This window comes from Nelumbo nucifera, chromosome 3 (assembly GCF_055504915.1).
Source record: "Nelumbo nucifera cultivar China Antique chromosome 3, China Antique-T2T, whole genome shotgun sequence".
Lineage (NCBI taxonomy): Eukaryota > Viridiplantae > Streptophyta > Magnoliopsida > Proteales > Nelumbonaceae > Nelumbo > Nelumbo nucifera.
The window spans coordinates 24,363,049-24,382,337 of NC_142651.1; the positions used below are offsets into that span (position 1 = coordinate 24,363,049).

At 39.9% G+C, this 19,289-nt stretch overlaps 1 protein-coding gene and 1 pseudogene across 1 annotated transcript in view; one reads left to right on the plus strand and one right to left on the minus strand.

The window, feature by feature from the left end:
- Positions 1–7,392, minus strand: part of LOC104602665 (uncharacterized) — a 33,535-nt gene extending 26,143 nt beyond the window's left edge. Inside the window, exon 1 of the mRNA XM_010266450.3 lies at positions 6,758–7,392. Within this exon, the coding sequence (XP_010264752.1) occupies positions 6,758–7,062 (305 nt within the window). The 5' untranslated portion in view covers positions 7,063–7,392. The remainder of the gene's footprint in view (positions 1–6,757) is intronic.
- Positions 7,393–8,527: 1,135 nt separating this feature from the next.
- Positions 8,528–11,530, plus strand: LOC148801040 (large ribosomal subunit protein uL5z pseudogene; annotated as a pseudogene).
- The last annotated feature ends 7,759 nt before the right edge of the window (positions 11,531–19,289 follow it).

A 19,289-nucleotide genomic window follows, 5' to 3' on the forward strand; every position in this document is an offset into this window, starting at 1 on the left:
TAGGTTGGACCTATCTGAAGGAGAAGGCCGAATCATTCTAGTTCTTTCTCTCTTTGATTCACTAGGGTTTTATAGCAAACCCTGGCCAAACTGTGTTTCTCTCTACTCTAGGGTTTGAAAGTGATCTGCGGCAAGCCCTAGTGTTTGACTGAACCCTGTGATCTACCTAGAGCTACTCTTAAGTTTATTGGTAGGTTCGATCAGATTCTAGGGTTTCTTATTAACCCTACTGCAAGCTCATCTATACAGTTTGGACTGTGCGACTGAATTGCTTCCTTTCAGGACTGATTAAAACCCTACTGCAAGCTCATCTATATAGTTTGGACTGTGCGACTGAATTGCTTCCTTTCAGGACTGATTAAAACCCTAACTTTCCCTAGCATATCAGTTTTTTTTAAGCTGTTCTCAGAGTTCTAAGGGAGTTAGAGATCTACGGACAGCTACTGTTGTGTTGGCTAGTTGGCTTCAGATCAGAATTATTTCGGTTTTGTGCACATACACTGAGAATACAGATCAGGCCTATACTGTTTTGATTGTGATTGGTGATTCAAGTGCTGTTTTGAGACTTGACAGAAATGGAGTCTAAAATTCAGGCAGAAGGCAGTCTTGGGAACATCAGTTATAGTGGTATTTCTGAGATAGATGGTCAAATTATGACCGTAAAGTTTGATGGATCAAACTATTTGGAATGGGCCCAATCCGCCATGATGGCTATTGGTGGAAGAGGTAAATTAGGGTACCTCCTGGGAGATATGAAAGAACCTTCCAAGGGAGACCCGACATATACCAAGTGGATGCAAGAAAACTACTTGGTTATGACATGGCTGTGTAATTCTATGCAGCCTCATATTAGCCGGAATTATTTGTGGGCAAAGACAGCTAAGGAGATATGGGATGTTATGAAAGAAACTTACTCCCAACCCCTTAATGTTGCCAGAGCATATGAATTGAAATGTGAAGTGAACACCCTTAAACAAGGAGAGAAACCGGTGTCGGTCTACTTCTCTACCTTGAAGTCCCTGTGGCACGAGATTAATCACTTAGAGACTCTTGAGTGGGAGATTACCAAAGATGCTCAGACCCATAGAAAGCACATTGAGACAAACAGAGTGTTTGAGTTCCTGGCGGGACTGAACTCAGAATATGATATTGTGAGGCAGCAGATTTTGACTAGAGACAGTGTGACTCTCTCTCAGGCTTACTCATTTGTACAGAGTGAAGAGACCAGAAGGAAGGTTATGATGCAACCCACATCAGCCTTTGTAGCGGCTACACCAAAATCAGGGGGTGATTCAGAGAAGGACAGGAGAAAGGAAGACAAGAAGGATGTAGTATGTGAACATTGTAAGAAACCCAAACATACAAAAGAGACATGTTGGAAACTGCATCCCCACTTGGTTCCTGCGAAGTTAAGAAACAAGAAGGGCACTGCTCATGTAGCCATGAACACTGATTCAGCATCCTCAGCTGGCACAAAAGGAACATCTTTGGAGACCTTAGCTGCAGTTCGGGCTGCCCTAATACAGCTAGAAAAGGAGGTTGGAAATTCAGCTCAGCCACCGCAACCTCCATCAGCCCCTGTCACATCTGCCTTTGCCCATTCAGGTACTCGAGCTTCAGCCTATCATGCCTCAGCTCCAGGTACTACTGAACCTTGTTGGGTAATAGACTCAGGTGCATCTGATCACATGACTAGCTTGCCTTCACTGTTTACTATTTACCATTTGTCTTCTGGTAGGGATAAGGTATCTATTGCTGATGGCTCCCTGGTTCCTATTTCTGGGAAGGTATGACATCAAGCTTTCAAATACTATCTCCCTATCATCTGTTTTGCATGTTCCTAAGCTTGATACTAACCTTCTTTCAATCAGTAGTATTACCAAGCATATGAACTGCTCAGTAACCTTCTTCCCTGACCGATGTGTTTTTCAGGACTTGGAGACGCAGAAGGTGATTGGGACTGGCCGTGAGACGAATGGGATCTATCTGCTCGGGGAGCGGTTCCGTCAGGGAGAGTCAGTAGAGAAGTTGTCTTTTGTTTCGCAGAGTGTGAGTCCGGTTATGCTTTGGCATAACCGATTAGGTCATTTGTCTTTTCGATCTTTACAGAGTTTGTTTCCTACTTTATTTGAATCATTGAGTTGTCTCAGCTACAATGTGAAAGTTGTGAGTTTGCTAAGCATTGTAGAAAGCCTTATTTATTGAGTAATAAAAGGAGTGACAATTCTTTTGATATTGTGCATACTGACGTTTGGGGACCTTATCATATCCCTTCCATGGGTGGGTACAGATACTTTTTGTTATTTGTTGATGACCATACCCATTTTTCTTGGGTTTATCTCATGCGTTCACGAGATGAGGAACCTTCCCTGACCCAAAATTTTCACCAAATGATCCTAACCCAGTTTGATGCCAAGATCAAAGTTCTCAGAACTGATAACGCAAAGGAATACTTTGCTAAATCATTGGCATCTTATCTTCTTCATCATGGGGTTATCCACCAGAGCTCTTTCCCTCATACACCTCAGTAGAATGGAGTTGCCGAGAGGAAGAATAGGCACATTTTGGAAGTGGCTAGAAGCCTCATGTTTACTTCCAATGTCCCTATTCGCTTCTGGGGGGATGCTATCCGCACGACAATATACCTTATTAATCGGGTCCCTTCCAGGGTCCTTGATATGCGATCTCCTTTTTCGCTTCTACACCCACGTGAGGACTTGTTTTCTATTCCCCTTAAGACATTCGGTTGCACTTGCTTTGTTCAGCTTCTCGGACCTCATCCCTCCAAGTTCGAACCCAAAGCCTCCAAATGCATCTTCCTTGGTTATGCACAAACTCAAAAGGGTTATTGCTGTTATGATCCTGTCTCCGGGAGAAAGTTTGTCTCCATGGATGTCACTTTCTTTGAGGGGACACCCTATTATCCTCGGGTTGCCCCTCAGGGGGAGAGTAGTGAGAGTGGGGGTTTGAGTTCTTGTCTTCAGGGGGAGAGTAGTGAGAGTGGGGCAGTTCCTTTACCTATTCCATTAGGTGATGAGAGCTGCAATGGTGAGGGTGGTCAAAGGGATCAGGAGTTGAGGGAAAGCTGCAATGGTGAGGGTGGTCAGAGGGATCAGGAGTTGAGGGTTTATCACAAGCAGTGCAGGCAGGTTGATCCTGATCATCAGCAGTCCAGACTAGCTCCAATCTCATCTGCAGCTCCAGGTCCAGATACTTCGGTCCCAGAGCCCACAGAGACTTCCCCTACAAATGATCTTGACCTTCCAATTGCAGTCCGTAAAGGGAAACGACATTGTACCACATCCACAGCCCACTGTATTTCCCATTTTTTATCCTATGATCGCCTATCTCCTACCTACAGGTCCTACCTTAGCTCCATTTCCAATGTCCCTATTCCAAGAACAGTGCAAGAAGCCCTATCCGTCCCTAAATGGAAAGATGCAATGCAAATTGAGATGGATGCCTGTTGAAAAACAACACCTGGGAGGTAGTTGATTTGCCAAAAGGAAAGAAACCAGTTGGATGCAGATGGGTATTTACGGTGAAGCATAATGCAGATGGATCTATTGAGAGGTATAAAGCTCGGTTAGTTGCAAGAGGGTTTACACAGACTTATGGCATAGGTTACTTGGAGACATTTGCACCAGTAGCCAAGATGACTACTATTCGAGTTCTATTGTCCCTTGTAGCAAGTCACACTTGGCCTTTATACCAAATGGACGTGAAAAATGCCTTTCTAAATGGAGATCTGCATGAAGAAGTTTACATGCGATTGCCTCCTGGATTCTATGATGCAGAAATAGGTAAGAAGGTCTGCCGGCTCAACAAGGCTTTGTATGGTTTGAAACAATCACCTAGGGCTTGGTTCGATAGATTCAGACTAGCACTTGTGAAGTTTGGATATGTATAGGCCCAGTCAGATCATACCCTATTCATCAAGAGGGTGGAGTCATCTTTGACACTATTGGCCGTATATGTTGATGATATTGTGGTCACAGGGAATGATAGCCATGAGATTGAGTCTCTTAAACAGCTTCTTCACCAAGAATTTGAAGTGAAGGACCTTGGTGTACTCCGGTATTTTTTGGGTATTGAGGTTGCTAGATCCAAACAGGGGATCTTTATATCTCAGAGGAAATATGTCCTAGACCTGTTGGCAGAAACTGGAAAGTTAGGTGTCAAGCCTGCAGATACACCAATTGAACAGAATTACAGGATTAGTGCCGAGAGTGGGGAGCTTCTTGAAGACAAAGTTATGTTCCAGCAACCGGTAGGAAAGCTCCTATATCTCTACCTCACTCGGCCAGATATTACTTATGTTGTTAGTGTTATCAGCCAATACATGCATTCTCCTAGAACCACACATCTTCTTGCGGCAGAAAGAATCTTAGCCTACTTGAAGAGATGCCCAGGTAGGGGTATACTTTTCAAGAACAACAATCACATGAAGGTGGAGGTCTATACTGATGCAGATTGGGCTAGGAGTGTTGATGACAGAAGGACTACCTCAGGATATTGTGCCCTTGTGGGAGGAAACCTTGTCTCCTGGAGAAGTAAGAAACAAAGTGTTGTCTCCCGGTCAAGTGCTGAAGCAGAATACAGGTCCATGGCCAATGGAGTGGCTGAAATCCTATGGCTAAGATCTCTACTTAAGGAGTTGGGTATTGAGTATGAGAAGCCCCTGATGTTGTACTGTGATAATCAAGCCGCCATTAATATAGCACATAATCCAGTACAGCATGACACAACCAAACACATTGAAGTTGACCGCCATTTTGTGCGAGAGAGGGTCTCATCTCAAGAAGTATGCCTCCCTTACATCACATCCAGTATGCAACTAGCAGACATCCTCATTAAAGCCGTATCAAGAAAGAAGCTAGAGGCGAATCTATCCAAGTTGGGAATGATGAACATATACTCCTAACTTGAGGGGGAGTGTAGAGAACATTGATGTGGGCCCCACAGCTGTGGTCCCACTCTGTCCATAGGGTAGAATGTATCTAGTCACAGCTGTGGTTATTTTGCTATTCTGTTATTTCTAGTTTCAGTTTTATATTGGTTGTTATTTGTTAGCAGTTATGATGTAAACACCAAGGGCAGATATGTCCTTTCATGTAACTAGCATAACCTCTATATATTAACTTAAAGTGGCGGCGGCAGAATATTGACATTCTGTTCTTCTCCTCAAAATCTGTGTTCTACTGCTCTTTCACCACTCTTTCTTCTACTTCTTCTTCATTTTCTCTTCTCATCGAATCTGAAATCTCTTAGTGGTCAAGACTGAATAGCAGTCTTGAAAACCTACAATCCCCATGAATGGTAACATGCAAATACAGGAGATGTTCTCAATGTACAGCTGTAGTGAGGCGTGGGTAGGTGTGGGTTGGGTTCTTGTGGGTATATAAGACCCTGGACCAATGAAAAGTGCCCAAATGCCAAAAGCCTCTCCCCAAAGGATAAAAGGTACTAGGCTACTAGCCCTTTGGGGGAAAATTGGTGACAGATGAGACTCAATAACAATACAAGGTTGATCATAGTGTTAAGTATATCCCATGTGAAGGGGCCACGCATTGAGTCAAAGTTCTCAAATGTAGGATTAACGTATTTTATATTATTCCAAATTTTGGAAAAGAATTCAATACTTCCTGCGGTTTCTTCTTTCAAAAATGACAAAAGTTGTAACTTTGAAATGTATGCAGTATGTCCCATCTGTCAGCCTCTCTGTTCAATAGGGTCCTTTATTCTTTAAGATAATGACATCAATGAGCAATGCCACATAAAAAATGTATATACAAATCCCATGCAAGGATAACCCATTATATGTTCAACAACATATGAAAATCTGAACAACCTAATAAAATGTTTAGACTTTCACTACAGCAGATTAGGCTGTGTTTGTTTGTGTTACAAACAACAAGAAATAAGTTTCCACCTCAAGCATCAAAAGAACATTATACTGCTGTTTCAATGTAAAACATGCTTACCAAATTGGACTCCTCTTCTTCAACAGTAGTAAAGGAAAAATACAGTAAAAAATGAACTTCAAAGATTTCTCCTCTGTGACAGAAATAGACCATCAAGGTCTACCATGTTGGAAGTATAATTATACACCTCATGGGATGAATTCAGAAAACAATTTTCTTTCATAACAGTTTAACTAATCTGTAATTCATCCATGAATAATCAGTTTCTATTTACCCCAATGAATCCAAGCATTTCTAAGCTTTTTTTTTGGCATATTTTGTCACCAATATGAGGTCAGTATAGCATCAAACAAACTGATGATCGAACTCTTGCCTCCAAGGACATCAAAACCAATTGAATATTCCAATGTACTAGTCTTGTTAAATGGTGCTTGCTAATATGTCAACAATGAAGAAGTCCCTTCACTCTCATCTTAATGTGTTCAACTGTTCATTTGGGGCTGGTTTCTATCGACAGAAACTCAATATGAAATTCCAATAATGATATGATGTCATAATTAATGTAATTTCCAAACACAAAAGAGCACAAAAATCCATTTTCCTTCCATAAGCAGTTGCCCGTTGTTAAACTAAAGCTTTAAGACAGCACAGGTACAGAGATTAAAACTTTAAGTAGAAACCCAACAATATCAGAGCATTTAAGCACCACAGTTTTAGAAATACTTAAGAAAAAAAATGCTACATTTAAAGTCTTTTTAAGCATAACTCTTTCTTGATAAATGGACTAGTAAAGTCAATAAAAACTCAAGATGATGGAAAAAGAAGAAAAATACCCCATGAGATTGATGCGGAGACGAAGGCTGAGTTCTACAAAGAGCTCAAACATCTGACCTAAATCAGCTGCGTTACCATGAGAATACAGGAGAGTCATAGTAGCCTTGGGATGCTTCACATAGGCGGCCACGATTTCATGGCCCCGTCTGGTCCGGAGCTTCAAGACATCGACGTCGTCGCGCCTGGGCACCTCCGGAATAATCAACCGACCGCCGCAGGATTCGTCACTGATCACATGGTACGACGGCGGGTTAGGAGGGAAGAAGGCGAATTTCGCGGCAATCGACGAAGTGACTCCGCCCATCTTCTTCGCATCAGAAACGTCGGATTCATAAAGCCACAGTGCGTTGATCTTTAGATCTCTGTTTTGGATCGGTGAGAGGTATCGAAACTCGGTGGCTCGTGTTGCAGGGGAAGCTTCGTGTCGAGGCTCTCTACAGGAGGGAATCTCCGCCTTTGAACGTTAAAAAGTCGCAGCTTTCCTCTTTCCTCTTTTCATTTTGGCTTTTTGCGCGAGTGTGTGTGACTGTGTGAGAAGAGAGGGAAGGACGGAGGAGGAGCCGAGGCTATCATTTGCTTTAGCTTTCACTCAGCTTTCGCTCCAGCCTCCTGCCTCCAGGACCAGGAGCAATGATCAGCGAACGCTACCGGCTACTGTTTCCTGTTTTTGTCGTTTTGACGTCAACCATTAACTAGGCGGGCCCGGATCTCCTGCACTTTTGTCCTACACTTTCCTTCACAGTGACAGCCTGACAGGTGTTCCATCACATGTCTATTATTCTCATTTACGCGCGTATAAAAGAACACTTGTCACAAAAATCAATGAAAATGCAAAAAAGAAAGCTTAGGAAATCCCCATTCACATTCACAGTGTCACACGCAGCGTGATAGCGGCTCGTAGTGCGTTCTACCGATTTCGGGAAGGAATGGGGACCACAAGACCTTAAAATTGAAAAGGATTATTGATTGGATAAGAAGATCAGAACCGTCCAAATCGTGGGAAATGTGAAGGTAGGATTATCACTACTCACTATTCAGAAGCGGTCAACCATGCACCGTTGGATATCTTATTGACGAAAATGGACTAACGTTCGAAAGCTGCTGACCGGTAATTACATCGATAACCAATAACGGCCGTTGCAAGGAGGACAACGGCTCGTGACGGTTAGTGCCGTTGTTCACACACTATTAACTGAAACAGTGAAGGAAAATCCATTTCGTGGACTGCATAGTTTGTTGATGCCGCCAAGAAGTTAAAGAAGTTACTCTCCAGTCTCCTCTAGTGATTCAGCTGATCATCTCTAGGATCTGCAAAGTGCAAACCCGATCCCTCGGCATCTGGGGCGGATCGGATCCATTCTCTGAAATCCATCTGAACCTCGCTTTCATCAAAAGTTTTGGGTTTCAGGCTCTCAGTTATTCTTGGCGGGATGGAATTTTTATCCTTCTTCTCGGTGGGTGAAACATAACTGTCAATGCCAAGTTATCAACGAATTTTTTTTAAAAATAGCCACGTGGCAAAGTTAATTAGAATAATAACATGGGGAAAATCTATGATACGGAAAAAGAATCTTTTCCGCATCGGATTAGATGGACCAATTAACATTGGACTTTCCTTTTCGGTGAATACAGTTATCGCAGGTTACCGGTTTCAAAAACAACAATTAAAATCACATTTAAATAAAAAATCATTAAAGATAAGAAAGACGTTAACGTATTCGCCGTTAAACATCACCCTCCCCCTACTCACCTGAGAGCTAATCAGGTGAAGGTGATTGTGGCGAGGGTTTCTTCTATCCCACTGCATTCCTCTGTAAATAATCAACCTACTCGGTTGCCTCTCTAACCTCGGCTGCGGAGAGCAATGGTTTCAGAAAAGAAGTTCTCAAACCCAATGCGAGAGATCAAAGTTCAAAAATTAGTCCTCAACATCTCCATTAGTGAAAGTGGATATTGTCTCACTAGAGCCGCAAAGGTGTTGGAACAGCTGAGTGGGCAGACCCCATTTTCTCAAAGATTAGGTACACCGTTCGGTCTTTTGGTATAAGACGTAATGAGAGTATTGCATGCTACGTCACACTCAGGGGTGAGAAGGCGACGCAACTTCTGGAGAGTGGGTTGAAGGTCAAGAAATACGAGCTGTTGAGGAGGAACTTCAGTGATACTGGATGCTTCAGTTTCGGTATTTAGGAGCATATCGATTTGGGTATCAAGTATGATCCTTCAACCGGTATTTATGGTATGGACTTTTATGTCCTTCTCGAACGACCGGGATATCGCGTGCTCGCTGTCGTAGGTGCAAATCTCATGTCGGGATCCATCACAAGGTCACAAAGGAGGATTCTATGAAGTGGTTCCAAGTGAAATATGATGGAGTGATCCTCAACAAGGCTCAGACGATAGCAGCTTCTTAGGGAGATCCCCATTAATCTGGATCCCATTTAAGTTTTGGCAAGGTTTGTAGACCAGGAATATTCGTTCAGTTTTATGCGAGTTTGTAGACCATTATGACCCAATCTGACCAGCTTCTTAGGCAAGGTTTGTGGACCCACTCGTATAAACAAGGTTTGTAGACCATCTTCTTAGGCAAGGTTTGATCAGGATTTTATATTGGATTGGGTCATATTGGCTCAGACAATATGATCAGGACTAGTAGTTTTGTAGGTGTTTTAGTACTTGATCCTATATACATATGTGATTCGTAAGCCTTTCTCTCTGTTTGGTTCTCCATTTTTATTTTTCTTAGGATATCTTTCACTTGCTTTTGTTCATATGTAGGTATTGGTTCTTTTTTTGAATTTTATAGAAGAAGAAGAAAGAAAATAGAGAGTGAGGGAGGTGAATAACCTCTTGAATGCTGATTGAAGGCATTGTGAATTTACGATTTCAAGAGGGAGAAATTCGACTAGAAGAGGGAACTGGAAGGAGATAAGAATGGGTAACGGAGGATTCCGTTAACAAATAGGTTAAAGAGTCTTTTAAGTTTTAATTAACATATAAAAAAATAATTACCGGTTACTTAAATAATTCCGGTAACTACATGGCAGTAGCAGAATTTTAGATATGGTATGGTTTTCCATATCATTGTCGGACCCAAATAACATGGTAGGCAATTAATCTGAAATAAGAAAAATAAATATCCTGTTTTTCAATTAATAAAAACCCAAGGGGCTGAATTTCTACTCCATGGCAACAGTATTCTATCTTTATAATCAATATTCATTCGTCAGCTAGGGTATCTCAAAATTCTCGATGGCGTATGCACATTTGAATGGATGGGCTGTGAGTCGCACGGAAATCCAAATAACCTAATTGCGAGATGAGAAGAAACTTGGGAAAAGTACGGATAAGCCCATTTTAGAATTCTGGAATCAAGGTCAATCCATGCAGAACCTAAAATGGAATTTAAATTTAACTTTTTCAATCTTATGACAAATTCCCACGCCAACTCAAAAACCTAGAATGCCGCTTAAACCAGTTTGTAATCGACTGCCAAAAAGGGCTACGTGCTTAGTGTGGCAACACATAGACCTCGAACTGGTACAGACTTAGCTGGAAGAAGGGCGGTACAATAGTTGCAGCAGCAAGTTCTTCCGTGATCTGCTACTTCTGTTCAATAAGGCCAACGATTTCTTCGCCAATAACTCCCCAAAATCTGTTGCTGCCATTGCATTAAGAGAGCTTGCCACTAAAGAGCTGGTGAGCAGAAATACTAGAAAACCAAATAGATCAGCTGATGAACCAAAGGAGTTGAAGAGTTCAGTGCAAATGGTTCAAACAATAATAAAGGAGTTGAACAAAAGAAAAACAGTGGAAAGAGTGATAGATGGAAAGATCAAGCTACCCAACAGGGTTTGGCAGAAAATATGCTACAAAACAGAGGAATCCGACGAAGAGAAGTGTTGGACGTTCACCTAAAAGGGTAATGAGACAAGCATCTCTGCCTCCTCCTGTATCGTCGAAGAGAGTGAGAGAAACGGTAGAAACAGAAGTGGTTACAGCAAAGTGAGAGCGGGAGAGCGAAAGCGAAAGAGAAATTATGGGTTTAGGAGGAAGAAAGTTGCAAGAAGAGGAGAGTTGAGAGTGGGAGAGAGAACGAAAGAGGAGGGAGAGCGGGAGAGATCTAAACAATGGGCCCCATCTGGGTCATTTTAATCTTCGCAGGTTAATTATTAATTTTGAAATTAAAAAAATAAGGGAAATCTGAATTGGCGTGGGAATGTGTCTAAAGATTGAAAAAGTTAAATTTAAAGCCATTTTTGGATTCTGTATGAGCTGGCAGAATTCTGAAATGTGCTTATCCGCACTTTTCCCAAGAAACTTACTTCTTGATGCCCAGACGTTATTCCGAGGATACGAAGATCCCTTTTAGAGTTTCTGAAATGTCAAAACTCAAAAGTTTAAGCTTTCGTAGTGGTACTGGACTACTGGCAACTGCCCACTGTGATTTGTCAAAAGAAAAAGGTCAAGCTTTCGGGGAGTACTGGACTTGTGGTATGCTTTATGGTTTTTGCGTAATCAAGGACTTGGACTTCTACCTACTATTTGACTAGGCCACGAGCCCAAGGATATTTCTGTCTCAATTCAGCTTAGAGCCTTGAACAGATGAATACACCCACGTATTTTACTGTATTCATTCTAACGGATAGACTTATCATGTGGTCGGTGATAACTCAGATATTATTCTTCCTTCTGAATTTAAACATAGAGTAAAAGATTAGTTGATTGTAATTCTTCAGAATTGAGTAAACCAGAAAATTAAAGCCCCCTAACCCTAATAATATTGAAAAAAGTAACAGGATATAAGCGTGGGTAGGGAAAACTTCATAAGATCAAGTGTGGGTCTGGCCAAGATCGAATTGGGTCAATAATGAAAATGGTAGAGAGTTCCTCAATTGGGTGGTTCTCCAATGGGGCCGTCGTTTTCCCTGGAAAAAGAAACTGAGCCCCACAAATTGCATTTTTACCATGATCACATCAAAAAAGAGAAATGCTAATCTCACATGCTTGTTGAGCTTTTAGTCTTTACAAAACCTCCTAAATATGACACCTGTCATCTCCAAAACCAAAAGTAAAGAACTTCATGCATGCCCTTTCTTTAATTTGCAGGTGTCTTGTTGTTGTTGTGAGTGCCACTCATGTAGAATCTCTTTTTTATTGTCTGTGTGTGTTTGAGTAATATAGAGAAATGGACAGCCCAACAAATCAACTTGTTTTGTCTTGTTTCAAGTTAGTGGATGTTAGTGCTCATTCTTAATATCTTTTTTTCGTCTTAACGAGAAAAATTATTCTTCACCAGTGACTAAAAAACAAGGGCGGAAATCAGCTCACTCGTGGAGCATATGCAATTAAGATATTCACTAAATTTTAGCTGCAATTTAAGGTATTCTCCTTTAAACTTTTGGTGGAGTTCTTGACTCTTCATCAGTTGGTTTGAAGGAGTTTTCTGTAGTCTATGATCAGTGTGGTTTCTCCTTTGTTATAAATACGCTTTCTGTTTAATCAAGAGAGTGTTAGTTCTCTTGATTTTGTATGATCATCTAATATGATTGTATGTATAAAAATTATTCTTCATTATTTACATGAATTTAGTGGAAATTAAATTTGACTGAACCAGAACTCCTGATTTTTCTTCATTCCACCTTGGAGGATTTTTCATGTAAAAAGAAAATACCCAACAATTGTTTGCAAATTTGATTTCTCACTTGGTTTTTATTAATAGACAAGAAAGGTCGATTTCCCAACAGTTGTAAGAGCTTTATTCTCGTTCTTCGTTGTGGCTTTATTCTCTTATTTACTCAACCATTTCTCACACATGTGATTTGCAAATTAGAGTGAAACAACGAGTAAAGAGAGTGGCAACTTTTCTTAGGTGGCTAGAGACATTATAAAGTAGCTTAATTATAGGGAATATTCCTGCTAACCAAAATAAGAAAATAGGGAATATTCCAGGTGTCTAAACTAGTTGGAGTCGAAAACATTTTCCTAGAGAAAGGTGCCAAGTGGTTCAGGCTGGATGTAGGGGAGACTTGGGGTAATGGGATCAAATGATTCAAATCCGGCCTTTAGCAGGGTTGAGACTTGGGGGCTATGGGTCATGGCCCTGTCGAGTTGGGTTAGGTCGGGTTGAGTCAACTCTAATCCAACCTGAGCTGTGGAACTCCTAACCCTAACCCAATCTGAGGCCTTCGGTTGGGTTCAGGGTGGCTCACCTTCTCTAATATGTTTGTTTTAGCTAAAATATTCTTATTTTCCTACGCTCAAGGGATGAGGTAAATTCATCAGTTTTAAAAAGGCATAATTATTTCCTAAATTCAGTTTAGCATTTCTATTTCCTAGACTCATGCTTTTGAAAAATTTTATGTATTTATTTGATAGTAAGAAAAAATAGATTACACGAGCTGGGGGGTTAGAACGACCCCGAGCATCCATATAAAAATTAGACAATAGATCCCCTTGCTAGGATAATTGCTATTTATCAATCTATACCCTAATGCTATGTTTGGTTTGAAAGAAAAGGTAGGGAAACCTATATAGGGTTTGTAAAGGTTTTGCTTCCTTTCCCTATTTTTTCCTTCAAACCAAACACTGCGTAAATGTCTTACGTGGACAAATCAATCCATAGCTTGAATTCCTTCCTTCCACTGAAAGAATGGTAGGATCCATCTAATGGACACCAAAAAGGTTGCGAAATGGATGGGCGAATTTCAAAAATTTTCCTACCTTCTTCCAACTGGGAATCGTATTCCCTAAATTTAGAATACCATATTCAAGGATATTACTTGAACCATAATCGAATCAGATCTGAACCAAAAAGTAAAATGGAGGAATATACCTGATCCGAAGAAGCAGTATCTCCCAAAGTTGGTGTTCACGCCCAAAGAATACACCAAGATCCGTTCCTGGTAAAGATGACACAGTTGTGGATGGAATAGAACCAGCAGGGTGTGTCATACACACTGGATCCTTCGCAAGAACCCTCTGAAAACACTAAACACTGAGTCTTTTCAGTCTTTCTTGTAAGACTAATGTCAAGAACTGATTTCTTGACTTCCTTTTGCTGCAAAGATCGAATCTTGCAAGAGGGAATGGGGGCGGCTGGAGGAGAATTCCTGGGACGAAGATGGCTGAACTACTTCTCTTCTCTCTAGAGTCTGTATGAGATCTAATCTCTATTCGCAGGGAGTTTTCTTGCCTGCTCACCCTAAGTTCGAAATCTGATATATTTCTCTTGTGTTTCTCCTCCTTTCTTCTTGATTAAGAAAACTCCTAATTAGGAGTTATCCCAATCCAAATCAGTATTTGGATAGAGGGTAATCTTAATCATATCTGCAGATTAAGTTAGCTTACTCCTGATTTTATCAGGAGGTTACCAGATTCAAATCTAATTTGAATTTGGTCTCCTAGAGTGGATAAGGTTAAAGGCCCTATCCTTTTTGCTAACATTAATCTCAAATTCGCCCCATAAGGGTGATCATATCAGCCCACCTCGAAATGGGCTTTTGGCCCATTAAGTGTTTAGTGTTTAATTACTTTCCAATCTGCTGCCCAGTTGGACTTCTTTGTATGGCGTGGGACCCAAGCATTGATCTACACACCAGCCACATGGGTTCGGCCCAGCCTTTAATACAAGGCCCAGCCGAATTCACTGAAAAACTCAGTAAACCCCTGAGCCCATCATATGGACCCTATGGGCCCAACACTTACATTAAGTGGCCCCTGGGCCAAGCCATCCTATAAAAACCCAGGAACTGTGGATAGGTGCAAGATTAGCCCATCAGATACTATCCTAAATGGTCTTACACTTAACCTCTCAGCCCTTAATGACCAAGCACTACCCGACAAGAGAGGACCTCTCCCTCGGCTGCAAGGAACAGTGCTGCACTCTCCACTCACATGGATCCCGGGAATTAAAACCATTTGCAAACATTTTGAAACCATACATATATAAATATATATATAAATTTTGCAAAACAAAATTCCAACGATTGAAATTAATTGCCGGCAGTTTGGTTTCCATCAGAGAGAGTGCATTCCCGATCATTACCCTTTGTCCGACAAAGTGGCTGATCCTGTCACTATGATCACCCACTCAGATGAATTCTCAAACTGCCCCAACATACCCAGGTTTTGACCCCCATCTAAGGATCTCACTGATTGGCATATCAAAGACAACCCGATCCGACATCTAGTGAAGTGTCATAATCGAGTCTAGGGTCAGGTGTAACTTTCCAGTTTTGCCCATCTATCTCCAAGGTTCAGGGCAATACTGGAAATCTGATCCAGTTCAAGGATTCGAGTAATCCCATACTGCATGTGCCTTGGGTCTTACCCTGGTGGCCGAGACAGGCCATCCCAACACTTGGTGGCACACCAGTATCAGCCTTGGCAGGATAAATCTCCTCAGACTTATTCAATGGCTGTGAACATTTAAAACTAACACGAGTCTCTATAAGTGTCCAGTTTTAGGGTCTTACACAGAATTAAACCAAACAACATGAATCAAACATGCACTTTTATTTATTTCCACTAAATAACAAAAGTACATCAAATCGGATTGAAGCTAAGGACATACAAAACTGTCTAACATCCACATGTGCCCACATGTGATGTCCAACATGTTCTTCTGCACAATCTATCTTCTGCACCAGGATAGAAGACTTGGGAGTCTACAACCTGGCTAGCTGAGTCTTGTTGAGAAGACAATCTTTTGTGATTTTTGAATCTCCTTTCATGCATATGCTCTTAGAGCCAAAGCTTTCAGCAAGGAGAGAGCTCATGGGCTTTGAGCACAGCCCACATTTCAGTTATATATATTTTGTTGTGATAAGTAATAACAATGAAGCTGAATAAGGATTTAAGATCTCACCTTTGTTGTTGCTAGCTATGCATCCATAAGCACAAAGATCCATGCATCTTCCCTCATAGAAGCGTCAAAATTTATTTTGATCTCATTGATCCGAAGGGCTTGACATCTAATGTGAATTGGATGGTGGGGAGGTTTTATTTTTGCCATTGTCCATCCGGTTCAACAAGAACCAGATCAGTTTCTGGTCCCCCAAAACTGAACTACCGGAATATGGTTAAAAGCTGGTGACTTTTGGTAAAAACCAAAAACCAATTAAGTTATGATTGCAACATGGTTGAACCAGAAATTTTGCTATTTAATTTCTATATGCTAATGCTTATGATGTCAGTAGTCAGACTGGTTGAACCAGTTGAATTATGAAAAGGCATTTTCCTGTTCAACGTCTAGTTCGGTTTTCAAAATATTACGACGGAGAGTATAAAAGAAACAACATAAATAGAATACATTAGTGATGTAGAATAGGGGTTGAACCGTTGAATAGAAATGCACATGGGCTATTCTGAAGCCCATTTTGGTTTGGGCTGGCCTGGGACCTAATAATTAGACCCATCTATTAGTTGGGACTCGGGACTCCACGTTGAGCCATGTTATGTTAAGCTATTAATGAAATGCCTAAATTAGTTATAGTTTAATTATTTTGTAATTTATTTTCTTTTAAAAATTTAAGTACTTGTTATATCCTTGTATATATTATACATGAAACATAGCTTTTTAAACAAATATGTGTTACCACCTACAGTCAATTAATGCTTGCACATAAGCATAACATTCTCCAGAATTGATACAAGGGCCAAGCTAGAGCTGCATAGGCTCAGACTTAGAATGGTTGGCCCATGTAAACCCCTTAGACTGAATGCGGTAGGGGTGGCAACGAGTCGAGTTTTTTATGAACTGTTCAAGCTCGGCTCGTGAAAAGCTTAATTTGGTTCAGTTTCAATCGAGTTCGAGCTTGAGCCCAATTCACTAGCTCGATTATGAAACAAGCCGAGCTCAAGTCTACCAGAGCTCAGCTCATGAGGCTCACGAGCCGACTCGAATGTATATATATATATATATTAAAATTATAGAAAATAATATATATAATAAAAATATTATAATTCTTAATTTTTTAAATATCAAATAAAAAATATTTTTATATATAATTTTTTATTTTTATAAAATATTTTTTTCTCAAAATCGAGCTCGAGCTTATGAATTTTTCACTCGAACCGAGCTTGAGCTCAAGGTTCTGGCTCGAACCGAGCTTGAGGTCGAGCTCGAGTCTCGTACTATTAGGCTTGGCTTGGCTCGAATCCACCCCTAGCATTACCAATCAAACCCCCTTTATCTAAAGCTAATTTAAAGGATAGATTTTATGTTTTTTTTTTGGTAATAAATTTGAAGGATTGATGGATAAATGTGGTAGAAAACAAATTTAATGTCATAGATCAATTCATGCACTTGAACCAAGACCTCTCTCTTAGATAGGGATGCAAACAGATTGGATGGGATTCTAATCAGCATATATCTGAATTCGATCTAACATTATTCATGTCGGATCTGATAGTTCTCGATTTGAATTCGAATCTTATCGGTAAGTTGGATCTTCGGATCTGATCCAATCCAACTTGTTTTCTTTTTAAAATTACTAAATTATTAAAAGAAAAATAAAATATGCCAGTATAAATAAAGAAAAAACAAAAAATACAAGTATTTTTTAATTATTTTCATCATATATACATATTTTTATTAAAAAATAATATAACAAATTTATAAAAATACAATATAAATAAATAAATAACATATATATGTATAAATATATAACATATATCATATCAAATCTTCTCGAATCGGATAGAGGGTGATTTCAGATCGAATCGGATCAATGATCCAATCCATTTGCATCCCTACTCTTAGATAAGAACGTCAATATTTTAGTGGTCAATCAGGACAGACTAATTAAAAAATTACCATCCCTAATTAGAAAAAACCCAGAGATGGAAAAGCACAAATCTTCTCTTCATTGGCTTTGCAGAAAATCATGTTTGTGCCCATATTTTCCACTTCTAAGGTCATACAGTATACAAATTTAATGTGAATTAAAGATGTGAATTCAACTTAAACAAGTATACAAAGATAAACATCCTATTCGTCTCTTTCTGTTATCAAAACACTGGAATCCAAATGGAACCATAGAAATAGAAGAGTACGTACAAGAAGGAAAAAAACTATGCTGCTGGAAATACATTATACCCGGAAGGGCTTTGACCAATCAAACCCTCCTCTCCTTGTGGATTTGATAAATAACGATTTGATTGATTACCACTTTTATGATTGGTTACAAGATTTATTAAATATATGTCATATCTTTGTTGAACGCCCCCTTAAATGTGGGTTCATATTATTTTGAAAGCTTTAAACCAGCGGTTGTAAGGTGTAAGAGGGTTTATAGGATATTTGATGCTAGAAACCAAATAAAATAATGGCCTATATAAGAGAAAACATGTTTTTTTTTCAAAAATAAAGTTATTTTTCAAAATCAACCCAAAAATGTTTTTAATTACTTTGCTTTGAAATGTGATTAGATCTGTTTATGGGCTGGGCTCAGATTTGACTTGTGTTAAAATTTGAATGTGTGACAAGCCTATCTTGTTCTATTCACCTAAATCAGCATCAAGATCTAGAAGATTCCTCTTAAATCTGTAATCAAAATTAGAGAATCTATCCCAAGTTCGGAGTCGGAAACCCTAATTTCCACAGGGTGTTGCAAAAACCTTCAGATCGGGGTCCAAGGAAGCTGAACGAATCTGAGTGCAGAGAGGTTTTCTACCTTGGTATATGATGCAGCTTCGAATCGTCAAAAGGATAAAACTGAAGCAACATGTATTTTCTCTTTAGACTTATTTTTAGAACCCAGTGTTTTGTGTTTTTTGGCAAAAATGAAAATCATATATTGGAATGCAAGATGGAATAACCCAGAAACAATGCGGTTCCTAAAATGATTGTGCAATATGCACAATTCGGATGTTATATTCCTGTCAGAAACTAAATTGAATGAAAATGATAGCAAAAAAAAATTTAAGTATAAGAATCATATTTTCCAAGAGGCTCAAGGACTATCAGGGGGTTTATTGTGCTGCTGGAAGCAAGATATACCAGTACAAGTTCTGGAAAAATCTCATTGATATATTCTATTGGAGCTAGAGTAATAGAATGGACGAAGGTGGAGATTGTGCTTGATTTATGGAGACCCTGTGAGAAAACATAGACGTGAACAAGAAAGTTGAGGGACCCATACAGATTTCTGGAAGCTAATATTCAAAACAGATTTACAGTCCATTCTGACCATACAGTTCTTATCCTGAACACCTATCAACCAAAATTGGTGGTCCCTAAACAATTCCACTTCATGCCTATGTGGGCTGAGGAAGAGGGATGTGGTTTGCTTATCAGAAAAACCCGGGAGGAGGAGTAAAAGGGAACAAAATTATTTACTTTAATCAAAAACTTGAAAATTTGCAAAAATAGATTAAAGATATGGAATAAAGAATCTTTTGGCATCATTGGGGAGAGACTAAAAGAATTAGAAGAGGAGCTTCAGAGGGAGTTGCATGAAAATAGTATGAACTTCAGCACACCACGAGTTAAAAAGAGTAGAAAGGGAATATAATAAATGGATGGGA